The sequence below is a fragment of the Chanos chanos genome, chromosome 3 (genome assembly GCF_902362185.1).
Source record: "Chanos chanos chromosome 3, fChaCha1.1, whole genome shotgun sequence".
Classification (NCBI taxonomy): Eukaryota; Metazoa; Chordata; class Actinopteri; order Gonorynchiformes; family Chanidae; genus Chanos; species Chanos chanos.
This window is the reverse complement of record NC_044497.1, coordinates 23,931,155-23,954,119: the sequence shown is the minus strand read 5'-3', so window position 1 is coordinate 23,954,119 and position 22,965 is coordinate 23,931,155. Positions and strand designations below refer to the sequence as shown.

The window sequence follows — 22,965 nt, the reverse complement described above, 5'->3', positions numbered from 1 at the left end:
CCATCTGGGGTGTTGGCAAGCAGAGTGGCGCAGCGGAAGCGTGCTGGGCCCATAACCCAGAGGTCAATGGATTAAAACCATCCTCTGCAACGCAAGCAAGTTTGCTTTAGCTTCAGCCCAGGACAGTGGATTTGTGGACGGGTTTATCTGGTCCGAGAAACAACATACTTGGCTGTACTGCTCAGGTCATCCTGCGCTTCAAATGAGTAAGAATGGCTTGTATTGAAAGAACCCAACTTAAACCAGTAACCTGTGCTTTAAGTGTTATCTCCTGTGGAAGAACCCCTACCTGTACAAAGCCAACCGAAGTCCGTTCTAAAAAGCACTCTGGCCATGAAGCAAATGCTAATTTTTAATATGAAGCCTGGCCCTTCTAATTCTAAAACTCGCCTTTATCTCTTGTTCTAAGATTGTCCCTATCCCTAACCCTAACCTCAGCCCATACTCTAAGCCGAAATCAAGCCCTAACCGTAGCCCTTCTCTCAGCCCTAACCCTTACCCTGAATGTAGCCTTAACCCAAACCCTGACCTTAACCCAAACCCTAACCGTAACTAGGTATAAGTCCAGGCGGCCTTTCATGGCCTGTGCTGAAAGCCAGTAAGACCGATTAACATAAGAGGAAACTCTTTTCAGCCAGGAACCTGTGTTTTGAGTGCTATCGTAGGTGTATGGAAACTTCTCAGGCCAGATTGAGGAACCTCTACGGCCCTGTTTACACCTTCCGTTCGGAGCCACCAAACTGTGAAATGGCTGTCAGAGATACTGCATACTTTGAAAAGTAAGGTATGAAAGAATGAAATTCCTGTTTTGTGGTGTATCTAATCCCTTTACAATATGTTGGGCTAACCAAGCCCGCTAACAGAGATAAGCGATGCCTTGCCCGTATACCTCGGCTCAATAAACTGATTGCAGACGACACGATGACACGAGATGTGTGTCAAATGTCTATACCAACAGAATTATTGTCGTAAATTTGTAGCGTGGTTTACTAGCGATGTGGTATCATGTGTTGCTCAGGGGTCAAATATTCATTTCAGAAGTGTTTTGTTTAACCCATCGACTTGTAACATGAGTTATTTACCTCAACGTCAGTTGAGTAGGCGGTCGCTGAACGTGGTCGAGATCGAGTTCGCACCGGTAAAAGGCTGTGGTCACATGCAGTCCAGAACACCTCCAAATGTGGCCCCTTCTGCTACGCTTTAGGAGGCGCTGACGACGAGGATGGGATTCGAACCCACGCGTGCAGAGCACAATGGATTAGCAGTCCATCGCCTTAACCACTCGGCCACCTCGTCTTGAAGCGCCCTTGCGTTCTCGTCCGCGGCAGTGGCTAGGAAGCTCCTCTCATCTGTAACTGGCACAGTGCCTTCACTTGTGTCCCGCTAGACGTAAGCGCTGCAAAGTCTGAGCCTGTAGCTGTGGTCTTTTACCTTGTGGAACTTCCCAGGTGAGTCTCCACGATATGGGCTGTGTCCGAAATGGCATGCTGTGTACTACATACTGCACACTGGCCTAGTATACACTGTGTACTGCACACTACTCCCCACCCTAGTATACAGTATAGCATGCAAGTATGAGAACTTTCATGTAGTGTACTACACAGTCACAAGACTGCCGCGGTCCGCCAGGTTTTTTGAAATTTTTGGAGAGTTGGAAATCACTGCGCTGCATCATGGGATGCAGTACCCGGCGAAGTGAGCTCTGGCTGTATACTGCAAATTTTCGCCAGAGTAGTACAACATCCGGGTGACTGTCAGTGTACTGTAAAATTTTTATTTTTCATGTACTGCATACTACTTACTAGTTTTACGTCAAGATGAGTATACGAGTAGTATGTAGTATGCCATTTCGGACACAGCCATGGTCTAGAACCTCTCTGACCTCTGTAGCCTGTCCGGGCACAATCTCAACAGAGAGGACAGCAAATGGATTTGGGTCGGGTGGTGGCGTACGGCTCTTCGCGCTGCTCAGCGCTCCCATATGGTCTAGTGGCTAGGATTCCTGGTTTTCACCCAGGCGGCCTGGGTTCGACTCCCGGTATGGGAAGGGCCTTTTGCCAAACGCAGCATACAGAAAGCTCAAGTTCAAATTTATTTGTATAGCGCTTTCTACTATCAAATATTGTCTCAAAGCAGCTTTACAGAGATCGGTGCCAGTGAGCAAGCCCGAGGCGACAGTGGCAAGGTAATGAAAAACTCCCCAATGAGGGGAATAGGAGGAAGAAACCTTTGGCAGGAGACCCAACAGGAGGAGCCCATCCTCCTCTGGCTGGCAGATAGACTAGAGGCATTTACAGTATTAAATGAGTCCAGGGTCGCCAGATTCAATGGCCTACAGTATATGACTTGTTTACAGTGTACAAGAGTTCACATTTAGAGGTTGTAGGAGTTCTAGGTGCTATCAGATATAGATTAATTCGATAATCAAGCAGTGCTCACGTCAATGCCTTTGTCTTTAAGTCAAACTGCATAGTGTCTGAGAATCATTAGCTTTACTATTGTTAAAACTGAGACTGCCATGTGGCTATAAAGGACAAGTTGATCTTGGTTCCACAATCAGGTTCAGTTAGCATCGGGTGGGCCACTGGCTCAGAATATGGGCTTGCAGGAGCTCTGGGCAGGAGGGACTGGAGTATACAGGCCTCATGCCGGGAGCGGACGCTAGACCTCAGAATGGACACCCCAATGTTGGGGCATGGAAATGGGGGTAAAAAGAAAAGAGGGAACAAGATTGTGAAGCCAACTGAACCATGAGGTAGAGTTCTTTGGGACGTTTTAAAATTATTTTGATTCCGATTCGAGCACAGCACTAGTGCTCCGGCAACCCTAGTTCATGCAGTGTTAAACCAAAAAAAACCCCAAACAAACAAACAAACAAACAAAAAAAACCTGAAAAACAAAAGAGAGGGCAGAGGCAGTGGGTGCATAGCCATAAGGAGTCCCTGAGACATGAACAGTTCTCCAATCCATCGTCAACGAACTTGAGTGATCGCACGTGAAAAGAGAGGAGACGGCATCCTCATCTCAGTTCACCAAAAACAATGTGAGCACGGTCTGCCGCCTCAGACCCCTTGGCTAAGACGATTGGCTGCGTGCTAAATAAAGGGCACGTCAGAAGTGGCAGCTTGCACATGCAGTTGCACAGTCAGAGCGCTTTGCGTCAGCCACCCAAGTCAAGCTCTCCCCATGCGTTTGTCCGCTTCTCCCTCGCTTTGCGACCAGTGCCCTCGACTACGAGTGCGACTGCATAAACACCAACGAAACAGCCAGACGCCTGACTGTTCCCCATCCTTTTCGCAGCCGTGATCGTATAGTGGTTAGTACTCTGCGTTGTGGCCGCAGCAACCCCGGTTCAAATCCGGGTCACGGTAGCTTTTAGAACTTAATTGAGGGACCCAGAGAAGCGTCAAAGCTGGCGCGTGTGCCAGGGCACTTGTTCTTTCTGACCAGCGATCCCTGGTAAGAAAGTAGGTGGAAAAGTGCCAGCAAAAGCCAGAGCTACTCCAGCTCTGGTGGCCGTACCTGACAGCGATCGGCCGGCTAAACACTTCCTAACGAGATCCTAACTCAAATCCTAACACTGTGAAGAAAGGAGGCAAAAGAGCCAATCAGTTCCTAGCAAACGATGGGATAAAGGATCCAATCAGCAATCAAGCTCGACGTACGGTCGTCCCATTCATGCTAATCTTGCCGCTGATTGGATTTCTCACTGTATTCTCAATCAGCAATCTCGACGCACGGTTGTCTGATTGGTGAGTGACCGTTGCCATGCAAATCTTGCCGCTGATTGGACTGTATCGTCAACTCGGAACAAAAGTTTCCTGACGCTCCAATCTCAGGTTATCATTCTGAGGTAATACAATTTGACAGATCAGCGCTACTGTCCTTCAGGGTATTGACAGTAAGTACCAATTTACAAATGAAACAAGTGTTAACTTACTTGTTTAGGCTGTAATTTGTGTTTGAGAATATAGTTTAGTCCGTTCGTAATGCTAATTCAGACACATATAGTGGTGTGGTTATAGCTACAAAAATGTTAATTGTCGTGTAACAGCCATGGGTAAAGTTATTATCGTAAGTGATGAATGTTTAGATGTAGTATATTGTTTTTACGTTCCCCGTATCTTTTAGATTAGCCTGGGAAACGGTGTTTGCATGCTGACCACCGTACATTACGTGACCGAGGGAAACTTATATATCAGTAGCTTCCGATACTTTATCCTTTGATGGGGTACTGTTCACTTGCTAGACATATTACTAAAATATTAAAAATAAAGTGTTGTTTGATGTGAGAAGTAGTTGCTGAAGTAAATCCGTCTGTTGCCTAACAATAAAGTTCTCCTTTCAAAGTTCTTTTCCATTTCTTGTCTGACATTTGAGCCTGATATCTGCAGAAATTACAAAGACAGGTCAAACTGACTCATACTGGGTAGGCGTCCTGTACCAGTATGCCCAGGGGAAGTACAAATTCTCCACAGGCAAGAAGCCAGGGTCCATTGACGCCTGTCCTTTGACGCCACTATACAATCAGTCCGTCAGAAAATTTGACATCTTCAGGAAAAGGATTGAATGTAAATGTGGATATCATAAGGTAAGTGATGATGATACTGACTAGTTTGATTAAACCTGTGTAGGTGGTGGTTGCCAGAAATCATTCTGTTTCAGCTTTTCCAATAACCAGTTTGAAATATCTATACTGTAAAATGCATGGTTTTCTCATCGGTTGTGCTTGAATTGTTTCACAGTGTTTAAGTGTGATTACAAAATTAATTGGATGTATTGTCAGGCCTAGGGAAAATGTAAACCTTTTTTTCCCAGTCTGCTGTGCAGGCAGGGTCAACAGAGGGAGCCTCACAGAGCCCTGAAAGTCAACCTAGCAGTTCCAGTGCTATAAGTCAGTGGCCAGAATCAGCCCCACAGACCACATCAGGGACACAAGAAGGACCGGCTCCACAGACCAGTTCAGCGACAACTAAAGAACCAGCTCTGTGTAGTGTTAGTGAGTTAAATTCAATTACATGCTCTCTATGTAGCAAGGAGGTGAGTGTTGAGGATTACTCTCAGCACTTGTCAGACTACCATGTTCAAGAGCGTTGTGACCAGTGTGGTGTTGATGCCTGGGGGGCAATGGGACTGCTGCAACACATTGAGACTGTCCATCTTTTTACTAGTCCTGCAGACCAGAGCAGTTTAACTGTGGATCCACCTGCTGCTCCTCCTACAGCATCACCAGTGATTTATGATTCGGCTGCACAAGCATCACTCGCATCACAGGCCCCACTCGCAACACAGGCACCGCACACATCACAGGCCCCACTCGCAACACAGGCATCGCACACATCACAGGCCCCACTCGCATCACGGGCACCGCACACATCACAGGCCCCACTCGCATCACAGGCACCGCAGACATCACAGGCACCACTCGCATCACGGGCACTGCATACATCACAAGCACCACGAAGATCTTACATTACTCTGCGGCCTCCCGAAGTGGATTGGGTGAGTTTTCTTCCAAAGCAGTTCTCTAGAGTTATAATGCCAGCGGACCAGGAGTGGATTTCACAGTGTCTATATGATAGCACTGGACAGCTCAAGCGAGATCGCTCCCAGAACTGGTTTCATCCACCAAGCCCATGTAAACCCACAACATCACCTCCTGATCCACACAGCTACTTTAGACAACGCATGTTTCTCTGGGCTCCAATGAGGATGTTGGGCATTCCTTTGAAATGCACGCAGTGCAATATGAAGATACACCATTCTGGCATTTACACAAAAGTGAGGGAAGTCATTGACGTCGACTCCAAGTACTATTTAGTTGGTGGGGACTATCCCCGTTGCAGTAAATGTATGATCCCGGTCTGCCCTTGGAGCATTGATATTCTTAACCAATTGGATCCCTCTCACAGAAACAAAGTTCCAGCTATACTCACAACTCAACTTGCACTGGACAGAAAATGTGTAACATTACTGAAGCCAAGAACTGTAGGGAACAGCTCAAGCTACCTCCAACATGCACTTCAGGAAATACACAGTGAGGAGTGAGCAAGACGGACCATAGAGTACTTGACTGATTGTGAACTCCACAAAAAGACATGTGTCCTCACCCATTCTGAAGCTGCTTATCAACAGCCACCACCCTTTTGCCCCTTACCCCTGGCCCAGTGGTTTGAGACGGTTCATGGTAATAAGATCCTGGGTCATCTTGATGAGCTAAGAGGTGTCATTACATCAACATATGGTAGAATCCTGAAGCCTGACTACTAAAAAGGTACATGTGAAGCTAAGTAAACTTCAGTTGATTTTCATTGATGTTTATTTATCATACATGGTTGTTTCTCTGATTTATATGTTAATCTTTATGTAGATCACGAAAAACTTGCTGGTGGCATTGAAGACACAGCCGCATGGATGACCAATGTCGGAAATGAATTTGGCCAAGTTCTAAATTGTGTGCTGACAACTGGTGAGGGGGCTGGCCTAGACCACTTGTGTCAAGGAATCGTCAGGAGGTAACAGGATGCTGGGGAGCCAGAGCCAGATGCAATTTATGTGGACAGGAACTGCTGCAGTGAGACAGGTGTGTGACCCTCAGTGTGTGTGGTGATGTTTTTTTGTTCTAAATTTGATGCATTTGATAAACAATTTCGACAGAAGATCAATACGGTTTTTTTTAAAGCAATGTATTTTTGGAAGACGGTACTTCATCTGACATATGGTAAGTTGCCACCATTTGCTGCCTGTTTAATAAAATTTACCTTGGTTACAACATACAGGTGCTTAATGATGTGCTTAAGTGTGACGGATCAACTCTCCGTCACGTATGGACTGTTTGCAGGCACGAACTGTACATACACATTCACCACATAATACGGACAAAGTTCAAGTTAAACATTTATTGATTGTTGTTATTGTGATTGTGTCGTGTGTGTGTGTGATGTCCAATGTCTTCGTTTATTGATCTGTGAATAGTAGAGGAAAGAGACTAGCGTTAGCATTCTATATCATTCCATATCATTTCCGATTAAGTTGGCCAACAAATCCATTCGCATATTCCATTATCCTCCGTTTACCGTTAAAAATGCTACGTTAGGTTATGTTGTCTATGTATAAATGTTTGTTGATTGTTAATTGTAAAAGCTGTTGCTTACCTGTGCGATGCTTCCGGGAGGTGAGGTTGTGGCAGTAACGCCAAAGAAACTGGCACGTCACAGCCTCAGGTATTTTAAAACAAAAGTCCCGCGAACTCCGTAGGAGGTCCGCGGGCGTCACATCCTGTTTTTAACTATAAAAGCCCTCCATTTTGTTTTAGACGGGGTGGGATGTTGTTGGTTGGTTGTGGAAGTTTATAGGAGTGTATTTAGTGAAAGAAAAATTATTGAAGAATTTATGTCTTGTTTGTTTTCTACTATCAATAGTGTAAATTGCCCCCTCCGAGTTGGGACTGAGTTCCTGCCTCAGGTGGAGGAGTTCAAGTATCTTGGGGTCTTGTTCACGAGTGAGGGTAAAATGGAGCGGGAGATCGACAGGCGGATCGGGGCGGCGGCGGCAGTCATGCGGTCGTTGTACCGGACCGTCGTGGTGAAGAAGGAGCTGAGTCAGAAGGCAAGGCTCTCAATTTACCAGTCGATCTTTGTTCCAACCCTCACCTATGGTCACGAACTCTGGGTAGTGACCGAAAGAATGAGATCGCGGATACAAGCGGCGGAAATGAGCTTCCTCCACAGGGTGGCTGGGCGCACCCTTAGGGATAGGGTGAGGAGCTCAGACACCCGGGAGGAGCTTGGAGTAGAGCCGCTGCTCCTCCGCATTGAAAGGAGTCAGTTGAGGTGGTTCGGGCATCTCGTCAGGATGCCTCCTGGGCGCCTCCCTATGGAGGTGTTCCGGGCGCGACCAACTGGGAGGAGACCCCGGGGAAGACCCAGGACACGTTGGGAGAAATATATATCTCGGCTGGCCTTCTCGGCTGGCCTGGGAACGCCTTGGGATCCCCCAGGAGGAGCTGGTGGATGTAGCCGGGGAAAGGGATGTCTGGGCGACCCTCCTCAGCCTGCTGCCACCGCGACCCGGTCCCGGATAAGCGGGAGAAAATGGATGGATGGATGGATGGATGGATGGAATAGTGTAAATAGTGTAAATACGTTCTTATTTTGTTTTGTTTGTTTTTTTTTCTTTCTTTCTTTTCCTATTTATTATTGGCACAAAAATAAATTCACTGGGTGTTCGGCACAATTCACAATTCTGACTCCTGCTGCCTCCTTGCCTAAGACGGCTCCGTCACATTAAGTGTAAATAAACGGAAATGCATATATTTACAGTGTGTTGCTTATTTGTACAGGTGTGAGCCCAGTTCTCACTTGGTTTCGACCATGGAAATCGAAAGTGAGACTTGATGTTTTCCATTTTATGAGGCGATTCATGAATGGTCTTTCGACTGAGCACCATCCACTGTACGGCACATTTTGCTCAAAGTTGTCCAGTTGTATTTTTGAATGGGACAAGGATGACATTGGGCATCTCAAAGAGGCCAAGAGGGCAGAGCTCATCAAAAAGCATCAGGGTCACGTACCCATAGACACCCAAGTTTTGTCCAACATCACCTCCAGTGAGCTGGCCAAGCACTGCTGCAGGAGAACTCGAGGGGTTGAAGAGACTCGTACCCTGATTCAAAAACTGCTGGACTCTATGTGGGGACTGACCGTCACCACAGGTTTATGCCTCATAAATCAAGAGAGCATGGCACGTGTATGGAAGGTGCAACAAAAACACTTGCCCTGCATCCAAGATCCATCTGGTGTTCAGCTGTACACAAATATGGGATCAAGGTTAGAAAAGGGAGACAAAGCACTTGATGTTCTGAGACGTGGCAGAGGGTCCTCTTCTCTGGAAAGCTTTCATCGTCACCAGTGCAGTTTCATCCCAGGCAAGTTGAATCCGCACATCTCTTAGACATTTCTTTTATATGACTCTTGTTGAATTAGTTGTCACAAGATAAAAAAATTTCTTATTTTTTGTTGTCAATCCTTTTGTTTTGCAAGGGTGGAGATGCAATGCTCTACATACACAGATGTACATGCTTGAGGGTGCATCCAGATGGAACATCAATTGTGCTCATCAAGCTCTGAATATGAGTGGTACATCACAAACTAAAATCTGTGATGTACGTTTGATGTCTAATCTGAATTTCCTCAGCAACAGAGTCCTCGGATGTACACTTCTGCCGGAATTCATACCCCCTGGGAAACCCACTGGTAAGATTCTCAGGAACAAAATGGGCACCAGACAACATTCTTTTGGTGACCACAATGTCAGCTATTGCATTCAGTCATTATGCTACTGTTTTCTCACTCATTGTACTTCAATCTGTGAAGTTTTTCCTGAAGCGTTTTTCTGCTGATTCTTTATGGCAGGTGGGCGTATCGCTGTGGAGTATTTGCTGGCACAGTCTGACAGAGGAGACCTGCTGGGTCCACTAGAGCAGAGTGAAATTGGCACCACTCTGCCAGAGATGCAAGCTGAAGTTCAGGAGGATGAATGTCCTGATGTGACAATATCTCATGTGATTGACATCACATTTGATTCTTCCCAGGCACCCAGCAGTCCTAATGTACCTGTTCTGTCATACCACTCATTATCTCAGGTAATGTGAGAACTGTTTGATCGTCTGTCAGTAAAATTGTGTAGGAAACGTTCATTTGCAGGTGCTGATTTTTAAGATGAGTTGTGTGTGATTGACATCTCAGATCAACATTTCCTTTTTGTGTAGCATGGATTTTATACACAGTAAAATTTACCCCTCTCACTACTGTTTACAAATAATTACTTTAGGAATCTACATTTGAAAGTGGTGTCTGTCACAGTCCGGATAGTTCAGCACTTGAGGACATCTGCTCCCGTGGGCCAAACACATCAACTCAGGTAAAGTTGGTCATGTTTGATCATCAGAGATGCTGACTGGTTTATCTTCTCTATGAAATCAGTTTTGTAGGAGTTGGTTTTATTTTCATTTCTTTTGTCAGGATGGTCGGTGTGATCCAAGAGGAATTCCTGGTTGGGAGGCAGTTGACGACTTGGCAGGGTACCTTGTCAGACTCAACCGTACCATAGCTGCTTTGTCAACCTCCGAAATAGTGGAGATATTGTGGTTGTATTCCTGTTTGCATTCTGTTGACCAGTCTCCTACCAAATATTCACTTAAATGTAAAAAGAGGACCTTGCCTGGGCCATGGAGAGCTTCTCGGAAGCGTAGTGGCTCTGCACTTGGCCAGCAAGCAGCTGAAAGGTAATTTATACATGTAATTTACATGTGTATGTATCTGTATACAAGTCCGGGGTCCTTCATCACCCTGTCGGGGTTTATTTCGCTATAATGACTGGCTCGCTGTACATTATCCCACTTATTACACTTATTATGTGTGTGTGTCTATATATATGTGTGTGTATATATATATATATATATATATATATATATATATATATATATATATATATATATATATATATATACTATGTATACTAAATGATAAGATGCAGTACTGATCTTTTCATCCATCCACAGACTGTTCATGACTCACGGCCAGGCTGCCCACAGACCTGATGTAAACAGGATTTCAAAGTGTGTTGCGCTCAGACTTTTCAAAGAGTTCAGGGAAGCCAGAAATAGGCCAAAGGACAACAAAGGAAAAACCTTCGGCATTCCCCAGTCAATTGTAATGACATACTGTCACATCAAACAGCTGATTGAAGACTGCAAAGAGATACTGGACCAGACCAACTTGGTTCTAGTGACAATAACTAAAGGTAACAATAACTAACAACTAACACCACAGTGTCTTCCTTGTGAGTTGATTTCTTTGGCTTCATACCTTCACTTAGATATGAAAACATATTTTATATTCATAAAAACAATCCAAACAAACAATACTTCCATTATTAAGACAAGCTGGGAAAAAAAACTTGTGCTTTTCTGAAATTTTTCTCCAGGCTGCATGATCGGCAGAAGAGAGCTGACCGGGATTCCTTGCTGCAAGGGGTACAGCTTCCCCAGCAGGTCCATTTGGCAAAGGATTCCCTTCTGGAGGCCAGGGACCTCCCATTTGCGCCGGTACAACATGGGCATGCAGTTATGGAGTTTCGGGAACCTGAGAACCGTGAGGGTGAGGCAGTGATTCGCCGACGTCACTGTGCCAGAGCAGTGTCTTCCACTGCACACACAGACACTGCAGGAGCTGCACCTGGCGCCAGCTCCACGCAAGCAGCACATGACTGGCCTGGAGCACAGCACCATCCTGGGTGGGATGCTTGCCCTGGTTCGTTGGACCTTGCCTACTGTCAGCAGGGTCAACACTCAGCACCAGCACCTCTCTCACAGGGCTGGTCCCCTTACCAGCCATCACTAGCGCCAAAACCTCTCTTTCAGGGATGGTCCCCTTACCAGCCATCACTAGCGCCAACACCTCTCTCTCAGGGCTGGCCCCCTTACCAGCCATCATCAGCTCTAACACCAGGACCAGCTTCTCAAAATCGACACCGTGAGTGGAGACTGCGAAGGGCAGCTCTTGAGGATCAGGAGCGAGTGACAAGAGGGAAGCCCCCAAAAAAGCGACACTGCAAAGAAAGCTACCACTATCAATGCAAAACATGTGGTCAGTCAAAGAGCAAACTTACTGGCCATACTCAGGTACGGGGGAAATGGTACTGTCCAGCATCTGGGCAGACCATCACAGAGTGGAAGAGCACCATTAAAAACAAAGATGTGTCTAGCGCTGAACCACCACTGAAGTGATTGTCTATAGTTAAGTATATATATAGCTGTATATAGTTTTTGGTACAGTTATTTTAAACCGTTGCATTTTGTAACTGCTGTGTTTCTATTTGATGTGTTTGTGCTCCCCTCTCAAAAAAAAAACAAACAAAAAAAAAACTCACAACTCTTGTGGTGTAACAGTAACACATCCATCTTTTGGGTGGAAAAATCCAGGTGCAAGTCCTGGCAAGAGTGTGCTACTTGGTCAAATCAGTATTTCATTCAAAATTATTTTTATTGTGTATATAATTACTATAATAGAACAGCTGGGATTTGAACCGAGGGCCTCTGTTTTGTAAGGCAACAGTGCTAACCACTGAGCCACAGCATTTTTCCCTCCTTTCTGTTTCTCTTTTCCCCCTTTCCCCTCTTTTTTTCCTTTCCTCCGTGGCCCACCCGATGCTAACTGAACCTGATTGTGGAACCAAGATCAACTTGTCCTTTATAGCCACATGGCAGTCTCAGTTTTAACAATAATAAAGCTAATGATTCTCAGACACTATGCAGTTTGACTTAAAGACAAAGGCATTGACGTGAGCACTGCTTGATTATCGAATTAATCTATATCTGATAGCACCTAGAACTCCTACAACCTCTAAATGTGAACTCTTGTACACTGTAAACAAGTCATATACTGTAGGCCATTGAATCTGGCGACCCTGGACTCATTTAATACTGTAAATGCCTCTAGTCTATCTGCCAGCCAGAGGAGGATGGGCTCCTCCTGTTGGGTCTCCTGCCAAAGGTTTCTTCCTCCTATTCCCCTCATTGGGGAGTTTTTCATTACCTTGCCACTGTCGCCTCGGGCTTGCTCACTGGCACCGATCTCTGTAAAGCTGCTTTGAGACAATATTTGATAGTAGAAAGCGCTATACAAATAAATTTGAACTTGAGCTTTCTGTATGCTGCGTTTGGCAAAAGGCCCTTCCCATACCGGGAGTCGAACCCAGGCCGCCTGGGTGAAAACCAGGAATCCTAGCCACTAGACCATATGGGAGCGCTGAGCAGCGCGAAGAGCCGTACGCCACCACCCGACCCAAATCCATTTGCTGTCCTCTCTGTTGAGATTGTGCCCGGACAGGCTACAGAGGTCAGAGAGGTTCTAGACCATGGCTGTGTCCGAAATGGCATACTACATACTACTCGTATACTCATCTTGACGTAAAACTAGTAAGTAGTATGCAGTACATGAAAAATAAAAATTTTACAGTACACGACAGTCACCCGGATGTTGTACTACTCTGGCGAAAATTTGCAGTATACAGCCAGAGCTCACTTCGCCGGGTACTGCATCCCATGATGCAGCGCAGTGATTTCCAACTCTCCAAAAATTTCAAAAAACCTGGCGGACCGCGGCAGTCTTGTGACTGTGTAGTACACTACATGAAAGTTCTCATACTTGCATGCTATACTGTATACTAGGGTGGGGAGTAGTGTGCAGTACACAGTGTATACTAGGCCAGTGTGCAGTATGTAGTACACAGCATGCCATTTCGGACACAGCCCATATCGTGGAGACTCACCTGGGAAGTTCCACAAGGTAAAAGACCACAGCTACAGGCTCAGACTTTGCAGCGCTTACGTCTAGCGGGACACAAGTGAAGGCACTGTGCCAGTTACAGATGAGAGGAGCTTCCTAGCCACTGCCGCGGACGAGAACGCAAGGGCGCTTCGAGACGAGGTGGCCGAGTGGTTAAGGCGATGGACTGCTAATCCATTGTGCTCTGCACGCGTGGGTTCGAATCCCATCCTCGTCGTCAGCGCCTCCTAAAGCGTAGCAGAAGGGGCCACATTTGGAGGTGTTCTGGACTGCATGTGACCACAGCCTTTTACCGGTGCGAACTCGATCTCGACCACGTTCAGCGACCGCCTACTCAACTGACGTTGAGGTAAATAACTCATGTTACAAGTCGATGGGTTAAACAAAACACTTCTGAAATGAATATTTGACCCCTGAGCAACACATGATACCACATCGCTAGTAAACCACGCTACAAATTTACGACAATAATTCTGTTGGTATAGACATTTGACACACATCTCGTGTCATCGTGTCATCTGCAATCAGTTTATTGAGCCGAGGTATACGGGCAAGGCATCGCTTATCTCTGTTAGCGGGCTTGGTTAGCCCAACGTATTGTAAAGGGATTAGATACACCACAAAACAGGAATTTCATTCTTTCATACCTTACTTTTCAAAGTATGTAGTATCTCTGACAGCCATTTCACAGTTTGGTGGCTCCGAACGGAAGGTGTAAACAGGGCCGTAGAGGTTCCTCAATCTGGCCTGAGAAGTTTCCATACACCTACGATAGCACTCAAAACACAGGTTCCTGGCTGAAAAGAGTTTCCTCTTATGTTAATCGGTCTTACTGGCTTTCAGCACAGGCCATGAAAGGCCGCCTGGACTTATACCTAGTTACGGTTAGGGTTTGGGTTAAGGTCAGGGTTTGGGTTAAGGCTACATTCAGGGTAAGGGTTAGGGCTGAGAGAAGGGCTACGGTTAGGGCTTGATTTCGGCTTAGAGTATGGGCTGAGGTTAGGGTTAGGGATAGGGACAATCTTAGAACAAGAGATAAAGGCGAGTTTTAGAATTAGAAGGGCCAGGCTTCATATTAAAAATTAGCATTTGCTTCATGGCCAGAGTGCTTTTTAGAACGGACTTCGGTTGGCTTTGTACAGGTAGGGGTTCTTCCACAGGAGATAACACTTAAAGCACTCGGCCACCTCGTCTTGGAGTGCCCTTGCTTTCTCATCCGTGGCAATGGCAAGGAAGCTCCTCTCATCTGTAACTGGCACAGTGCCTTCACTTGTGTCCCGCTAGACGTAAGCGCTGCAAAGTCTGAGCCTGTAGCTGTGGTCTTTTACCTTGTGGAACTTCCCAGGTGAGTCTCCACGATATGGGCTGTGTCCGAAATGGCATGCTGTGTACTACATACTGCACACTGGCCTAGTATACAATGTGTACTGCACACTACTCCCCACCCTAGCATACAGTATAGCATGCAAGTATGAGAACTTTCACATAGTGTACTACACAGTCATGACTGCCGCTGTCTGCCAGGTTTTTTGAAATTTTTGGAGAGTTGGAAATCACTGCATTGCATCATGGGATGCAGTACCCGGTGAAGTGAGCTCTGGCTGTATACTGCATATTTTCGCCAGAGTACTACATCATCCGGGTAACTGTCGTGTCCGGAAAAATATTTATTTTTTTATGTACTGCATCCTACTTACTGGTTTACATCAAGATCAGTATACGAGTAGTATGTAAGAAGACCATACATGCTAGTGTTCACTGTGATTAATACAGATATGTGTAATTTATTGCATCCACGGTTTTTGTTTTGTAACATATTTCTTTGTAGTAATTGTTTCCCAGTTAGTCTACAGTGATACAATTTTCCAGGTCTGTATGTGGCATATGATGTTCAGCTTTGTGTGTGTGTCTGCACAGATCAAATAAATTTTTCCAATTTATTGGAGATGTACAACTCGATGAGAATCTTAATTCACAGATGTAACAGTATGTAATAGTTTGCAGAAGAGAGTCAAGACCTGTGTACAAATTGGAAATTTTATTTGAAATGCAAACTGTAAAATACCATAGAAATTATTACTGAAACACCATATGGTCAGTCAGATTCTCCCCAATATGGGAAGAAGTAATATGATGACCAGAGTTTCAGCTAAATTAAACAACATCCTCCTAACAAGAATAATATTTACAACTTCAAACACAGAATAGAAAGAGGTGAAGGGGTAGGCATTATTAAAAAGAACAACCCAGTGCTCAGTCCTCTCAAAATGACAAAAAATAAACCAAATAAACAAAAGGAAAAAATCTAAATTAAGAAGTTTAAAGTATAAATAATAACTTGGTCTTTGTACATTACTGAAAACAATATGGCTGAAAATTTAAAAGAAAAATCACTGAGCATTTCAGAGGTTATTGTGTCTCCATTTGTCAAGGCTGTGAACACCAAAAAGGCAAACGGCACCTAGCAACAGAAAGTCTGTACTAAGGAAAGAAAATAGTTTACTTTAGACAGACAATCCAAATGAAACATGATCCAGACAATTCCTACAATAATTATATAAGACTGAAGATAACCATACAGTCTGTTCTGAAACACAGAGAGTGATTTTATTTTGACATGTGTCTCTCAATTGTGATGAGGGTGGACAATGGAGTTCATTACATTTTTTCACTTTCAGAGTGTTGAAATGACCATAGTAACAGTGCCGGACTTGTTTTTCCTGAAGGGCAGTGATTCACCCTCTTCCATGATTTTATCTGATAATAGTGATCACAGATTTATGAACACATTACTAGGTATAATGTACAGAGTTAATACACAATGTGACAAGAAAATACAGGATGTTGAAAATAGGAAATTAAAATATTATTGCACTTCCAAACAAGATATAAGCATTCCAAATGCTCAATTGTTTTCCCTTTGGAAGCAATACAGACATGTTTAAGATGTTTAATGCTGTCCATGACTCTCTCTCTCTTTCTTTCTCTCTCTTTCTTCAACACCTTACTGACCTTATATTTGGCTATATCAGTTTGCTCTAGGGACACAATCTTATAAAACCCACATTATCCCACAGATTGATGAAAGGGACAACTGAGCAGTTGGAAAAAATCTCTCTCACACTCACACAGACATACACAGACACACGTCTTCACACTTAGAGGCACACACACACACACACACACACACACACACACACACACACACACACACACAGATTATTATAACAGAAATATAGGAACCAGACAGATGTATCTCAACACTTAGTCCCTGGATGAGGCTGCTGCCTTGGAGTAGGATTGCCTTTGAATCTTTGTGTCAGTGGTTTTCAGGTTTTGACCTTTATCAACAGCATATGGTAATTAATCCACATATTACAGACCCACAGATACATAGAATAATGACACCTCACTTCAACATGACATTTTCACGTGTCAAGATCGTAAGAAATGATTGTGTACACTGGCAGTCCAATAACCCTAACTTCACACGTTGCTCTATTAGCACTGACAAACTTCCTCAGCAGGACAATCCCAGTCCAGATCCACAGTGGCAGGCCTTAGACTCAGCAATGCATCTATGAACTCATAACAATTCCCATGGAATCATGTCAGCCGGGATGCTATATATACAGACTGTACAACGTTCTTCAAGTCTTTCTTTCTCAGTCCAGCGCAAGCACCTGCCTTGTCCCCACTCGGCATGCAAGAGTTCGTGGAGGCAAAAAGTTGATTTCTCTGTTTTGGCAAAGCTCATCTCTGCTTCAAAGCATTTTGGCAAGGTTTCACAGGCTTTTTATGGATCCAGTCATGTCCCAGATGACTTTCAAGGTACTGCCATCACTTGTAACAACGAACTTTTGACAAGGCAGAAACATCAATCAGCAGGAGGGAACACTCAAACTCAAGGAACAGCCCTGTAGGTCAGATTGCCTTTGTGTTTCTGTAGAGTTCCATAGAGTGCAAAGTGTCTGACCTGATCCAAGCACTGCTTTTCCATGTTATTACCTGAGACAGAGGCCATTTACCAGAGAAGCCTAAGCAAAAAATAGCCTGATTCTACAGAAAGCCCTTTGTAAGCTCCAAACCCTCATTGTAAAATTATAAAGTGTAAGTAAAAAAACACATTTCCAAATACCTTTTAAAATAGGTAAAACAAAAAAAAGAGAACAAAAAAGAAATTAACACATGGAGACAGCGGAAGTGTGAGGGTAAAGATTTGTTGTACTCAGAGACCTGTCAAAAGAAACAGCTGTTCTAAATTGTCTGGATGAAGAAGATTGTGAAAGATTGCATTTAAAACTACAGAATATGGTTAGCAGAGATCTCAGATCCCACCTCAAATCATTCTGAGATGACTGAATAAAGCATTAACAGTCACCTCTGCTAGCACCAAAAAAATAAGTTGGAGAGTTTTAAGCAGTGAGTCTAAAAAGAATAAAATGATGATTAAAAATGACACAAGTGCAGGTTGAAGCAAAGCAGCAGGACTGTCTGGTTCTGCTCTTTGCTTCAACTCTCCTTTAACAGGTTACAATTGAGTACCCTGTTTGAGAGCAACAAAAATTCTATGGTACTACTGCTTACTAGGGTGAAAGCAGACACTCTTCTTGATAGATAAAATTCAAACCCACAACAAAATAAACACAAAATAAAACACAATAAAATAAAGTAAAAATAAAAATAAAATAAAATAACATTCATTTGGCTTTGAGTTCCTTGGGTGTTTTCTTCTAGTGCAGTGCAGTGGTGCTCCAGTGGTCTCTCTCATCTCAACCCTTTGACTGCAGTCTAGCGTTCCTTACACAGTTCTTATCCTTCCACAGAACACTGGGCCAATTCTTCTCCATTTCTCTTCTCAGAATCTTTCTTTGCACTTCTTAGGCTTCAGATGCAGCTTGGGGCTTCAGTTCGGCTTTTTCCATGGCTGTGCCGTATGGCGTTCGCTTGAAGAAGCCAAGCTGTGGAAATATGAATACATCAGGCAGAGTTGAATGCAATTATGAGAGTTAAACTATTACACTCTTTTTTTTTCTATTTAAATAATCTCCTCTTTATGCAAGTTTAGCGCAAGGGAGAGCAAGCAGCCACGGAAGCTTGCTAATTTTAGAGATCGTCTCACTAACAATAAACACAGACAAATTGAAGACTTGTACTGACCACTAAAAAATGTCATATGTTGCAAATGCAAAGCAAATATGGCAGCCACTCACTTTGTAGAGGACGTAAATGAGCAGCGCAAGGAGCAGAAGACCAGCCAGTATGGCCAAGATGATGATCCATAATGGGACGGCATACTGACTGTCAGGCTTGTTCCACACCACCTGTGTGACCACCTGCACAGACATCAAAAAGCCATGCCTCAGTGCTGAATCTGCTCCTCTATTACACAGCCCCCCCCCCCCCCCCCCCAAAAAAAAAAATATGGAGAACATAGACATTAGGCATGATGACTTCGCCTACCTTTTTTTCACCTCTTGGAGTCACCTTGGGTAAAATGACATAGGGCATCTTTTCCACTGTGTAACTGGCCAAACACTCCAACACATAGTTCTTATACTTTCTCTGCAGTGAAAGAAACCATTTGAATTATGCATTAGATTTGAAGTACATTGTGTGCTTACGTACATGGTCCACCATAATCTGCCATCGCTGGCTGGTCAGGTAAGTTCTTATCTATCAGTAAAACAGTTTGGTTTCTAATGATAGGCACCATGAGTGTACATAACCACTTCTGCTCCACTGGGGTCAATGGCAAGAGCGGAAATCTATAAGTAACATATGAACCGGACCTGATGGGTAATATAGTGCATTGTAACATGTCCTCCAGCAGATGGCAGCAACACTCTTTAGAGAGCTACGCTATGACTACATGTCTGGTTGGCCTTGATATTCATACGATCCCTATGACATTCCAATCCTATGAGAACCCAAGATCGCGACTTAATGAATTTTCAATGCACTCACACATAAGCTTTATATTGGCTGGAGCAGCAGAGAACATGTTTGGTTCTCAACTTTCTCCCTCACAGACACGCACACATATACATTCATAAACAGCTGTTTACTTCCAATGCCATCTGTCCATTCTGCTAAAGAACTATACCTAAACACGGATGAGTTCATTACTTAGGCATTAACACTGACATCCAGTCTGTATTAAAATGTGTTTTGGTCTATGTTTTTCATGGTTATCATCATTACATTTTGCCAAGGAAATGGCTTCACTGCATACTGAACAAATTTACAATATACTCTTTCAAATAATATTTCATGTGAGAGCTGGCTCATGCCCTTACCTCAATGAATGTCTCCGCCCAGATCCGCGAGCGCACTTTCAGTATGGCACTGGTCCCTTTCTCTAATAGGCCAACATTACACTGCAATGTCCAGCACTCAACATTGGAGCAAGACTAGACATAGAGAGAGGGAGAGAAAGGGGTGAAAAGAGAGAGAGACAGAGAGACATAGAGAAACAGAAAAAAGCAAGGGATCATTAATATTACCTGAGCTGAACTGCAGAGAACATTGTCTGTGTATTATTCTGTATGCTGTGTTTACAGCAGACTAAGAAGTATTCCATCTATTGGTGAAATATGAAGTTTACTCATTCCTGTTATCCCAACTGAAGTATTGCAGTGATTCTGATCAACAAACAAAAATGCAGTACGAGTCTGCCAACTTTTAATTTTTAACAGTGATGTGGATGATTACCAAACAGACTTTCAGGCAAAAAGAGCAGATTGGGGAAAACTGATAACCAATTCACATTCAGGCATGACAATTCCAAATCATATATAAATTAGTGAGGAGTCAGAGAGGAAAAGGAATGAGACCAGTGTTGGCAACATAGGCTAAACCCCAATGACAAAAGGCCCAATGTTAGCATCCTTACAGCGGGCTGCCTTAGATTAAAGCAGGCCTGTGGCAAAGTCATAGGACTTTGCTCCACACATTCACTGCAAGGCAAATTACGAGCACACTGCTGAACTACACTTTCTGGCTTTTTGTCTTTTCATCAAAATTTTAAAAATATTTTACAAACATTTGACAAAATTATCCAAAAGCCTCCTAGTGGCAACAGGCTCATTTCATTGTGCAGCTGATGAAATTTTGGTTGATATCCCGTGCTGTCAGTAGATGGACCACCCTGGATGGGACAGATCTTACAGGCCAGATTTTTTGGGGGGGGCAGGGGGTTGGGGAGGGGTGCAAAATGAGCATGTGGATCTGAAAACCGCAGTGGGCAGCTGGTTTCCCAGCCACTCTGCAGTGATAAGTCTTAGAAGAGCCACGATCAAGGAGGGCAAAGAGACTGGGAAAAGAACTGGTCCATTTCCTCTCAACGGGATTCAGTGATGGCCCCAGGCAGGCAGAGAAATATGCTGGCCCCGTCCCAGTTCACTTAAATGACTTCCTGTGCTTGTCTCCCTCAATTCATGAACAACAATCTCCATGAACTGAATGAGATAGGAGAATAAGGGGAAAAACCTTGGGGTTATCTACATCAAATGCAGTTAATCCTTCCCCTGATCCAGAGTTATATCAGCAAATTTAATGACATAGAGGCATGTGAAAATAGATGTTATGTGTTTTGACAGGGGTATGGATCAGACAGCTTGAGGGACAGTGTGCCATTGATATAGTCTTCAGTTAATGACTTCTCAGCTTTAAAATGACGTTTTCCACTCGGAAAGACGGGGACTGAGGTAAGGTAAAGGTGAGGTGAGGTAAATCTCCGACTAAGGTACATGAAACACTCACTATGGCAAATACTCAGCTTGTTCAGTGTGTTGAGTGCAGGATGTTTAGCCATTCTTCCTCCGTCATTAATAACAGCTCATTTTGTGCTAAATGTACATTAGTTAGCTCCCTGACGGAGAAGATTGTAGCATTAGAGATGCGCATCCAGATGCTAGAGAGGCTTAGTGAGAGTGAGAATAGCCTAGTTCCTGAAAAGGAAAATCTGGATGGCTCAGAAAGAGTTAGCAGCTCCCTGACTCCGGCACTAGAGCCCTCACAGTGGGGCGAATGGGTGACAACTCAGCACTATGGGTGCAAAGCCAAAGCTAACACTAAGGCTAGCCCATGAGAGACACACCACTCCCCGCTTCACGTGTCAAACAGGTTTGCCCTCCTCAGTGAAACACCCACTGAGAAACCTGAAAGAGCTCTGGTTATAGGAGATTCCATTCTACGGCATGTGAAATTAGCTAGACCTTTAGGGGTACCAGCAGCCTTAGTTAGCTGTATACCGGGAGCCAGGGCGCCGGACATGGCAAGTAATCTTAAAGTGTTAAGTAAGCATAGGTTTTCAAAGATAGTTTTTCATGTAGGAGCTAACGATATACGCCTTTGTCAATCAGAGATTACTAAAAGTAATATTGTAGAGGTCTGTAAATTAGCGAAGGCGATGTCCGATGCAGTAATATGCTCTGGCCCCATCCCAATCCAGCGAGGCGATGTAGCTTACAGCAGGTTATGGTCGCTGAACTGCTGGATGTCCAGGTGGTGTTCTGACAACAGTGTGGGCTTTATAGACAATTGGAATAGTTTTGAGGGCAAGGCTGGCCTCTTAGGGCGGGACGGTGTCCATCCCACTCGGGAAGGTGCTGCTCTCATTTCTTGTAACATAGCGCATAGTCTCAGAACAGTTAGTCTATGACAATCCAGAGCCAAGGCCAGGGAGCAGACAAGCAGGCTAAACCGACCGTCTGCTAGCTGCACAGAGTCGTCACCCAGGTTAAACTATATTGAGACTGTGTCTGTTCCCCGACCTATTAGAAAATGTAGAAACACTCAGAGAATTTGTCCTAGTAACCTAATTAACATAGATTTAAATAATCATACTGAATGTACCGCCAGCACCTTTTATCTTAAGCTAGGACTGTTAAATATTAGATCTCTTACACCTAAAGCGCTTACTGTCAATGAAATTATTACTGATCAGGAGTTTAATGTACTGTGTTTAACAGAAACGTGGATCAAACCAAATGAGTGTGTCGCATTAAATGAAGCTGGTCCTCCCGGATACAGTTATATACACCAGCCTTGTCTAACTAGCAGAGGAGGAGGCGTTGCAGTTATTTATAATGATAATCTAGGCATCATACAACAACCTTTACATAAATTCAAAGCGTTTGAAGTTCTTTATACAAACATAACATATGTAGCCACAAAAAATAAGTCTACCCAGTCAATCACACGAATTATTATTTATAGACCCCCTGGGCCGTACTCTGAATTCCTCTGTGAATTTGCAGATTTCATCTCAAACCTCGTTATTTCTTTAGACAAAGCTCTAATTGTCAGAGACTTTAACATTCATTTTGATAACCCACAGGATCCTCTGAGAACAGTGTTCGTGTCCATTCTAGATTCAGTAGGGATTAATCGGGGATTAATTGATTAATTCAGTAGGGATTAATCGATTAAGACGGTCATAGGGCCCACTCATAATGGTGGCCACACCCTCAATCTTATACTAACACTCGGATTAAATGTAGGAAGTATAGTCACATTTCCACAATCTTAAGCTATCTCAGATCATTATCTTATTTCATTCAAAATGTTTCTTAGTAATAATATATGCACCTCGCCACGCTATCGTAATAAA

The 22,965-nt window shown here is 44.0% G+C and overlaps 1 protein-coding gene and 5 non-coding genes across 6 annotated transcripts in view; 3 read left to right on the top strand and 3 right to left on the bottom strand.

Annotated features, from left to right (window-relative positions):
* Positions 1–1,214: 1,214 nt before the first annotated feature.
* Positions 1,215–1,296, bottom strand: trnas-gcu (transfer RNA serine (anticodon GCU)). Its single transcript has one exon. It is a non-coding gene; the product is annotated as a tRNA-Ser (tRNA).
* Positions 1,297–1,975: 679 nt separating this feature from the next.
* Positions 1,976–2,047, top strand: trnae-uuc (transfer RNA glutamic acid (anticodon UUC)). The gene has a single exon. It is a non-coding gene; the product is annotated as a tRNA-Glu (tRNA).
* Positions 2,048–3,299: 1,252 nt separating this feature from the next.
* trnah-gug (transfer RNA histidin (anticodon GUG)) lies at positions 3,300–3,371 on the top strand. The gene has a single exon. It is a non-coding gene; the product is annotated as a tRNA-His (tRNA).
* Positions 3,372–12,734: 9,363 nt separating this feature from the next.
* trnae-uuc (transfer RNA glutamic acid (anticodon UUC)) lies at positions 12,735–12,806 on the bottom strand. Its single transcript has one exon. It is a non-coding gene; the product is annotated as a tRNA-Glu (tRNA).
* Positions 12,807–13,484: 678 nt separating this feature from the next.
* On the top strand, positions 13,485–13,566 carry trnas-gcu (transfer RNA serine (anticodon GCU)). The gene has a single exon. It is a non-coding gene; the product is annotated as a tRNA-Ser (tRNA).
* Positions 13,567–17,980: 4,414 nt separating this feature from the next.
* Positions 17,981–22,965, bottom strand: part of itga5 (integrin, alpha 5 (fibronectin receptor, alpha polypeptide)) — a 43,647-nt gene continuing 38,662 nt past the window's right edge. Inside the window, exons 27-30 of the mRNA XM_030769869.1 lie at positions 19,649–19,762; positions 18,813–18,914; positions 18,563–18,685; positions 17,981–18,310 (exon numbers count right to left, since the gene is read on the bottom strand). Coding sequence (XP_030625729.1) covers positions 18,230–18,310; positions 18,563–18,685; positions 18,813–18,914; positions 19,649–19,762 — 420 coding nt within the window. The 3' untranslated portion in view covers positions 17,981–18,229. The remainder of the gene's footprint in view (positions 18,311–18,562; positions 18,686–18,812; positions 18,915–19,648; positions 19,763–22,965) is intronic.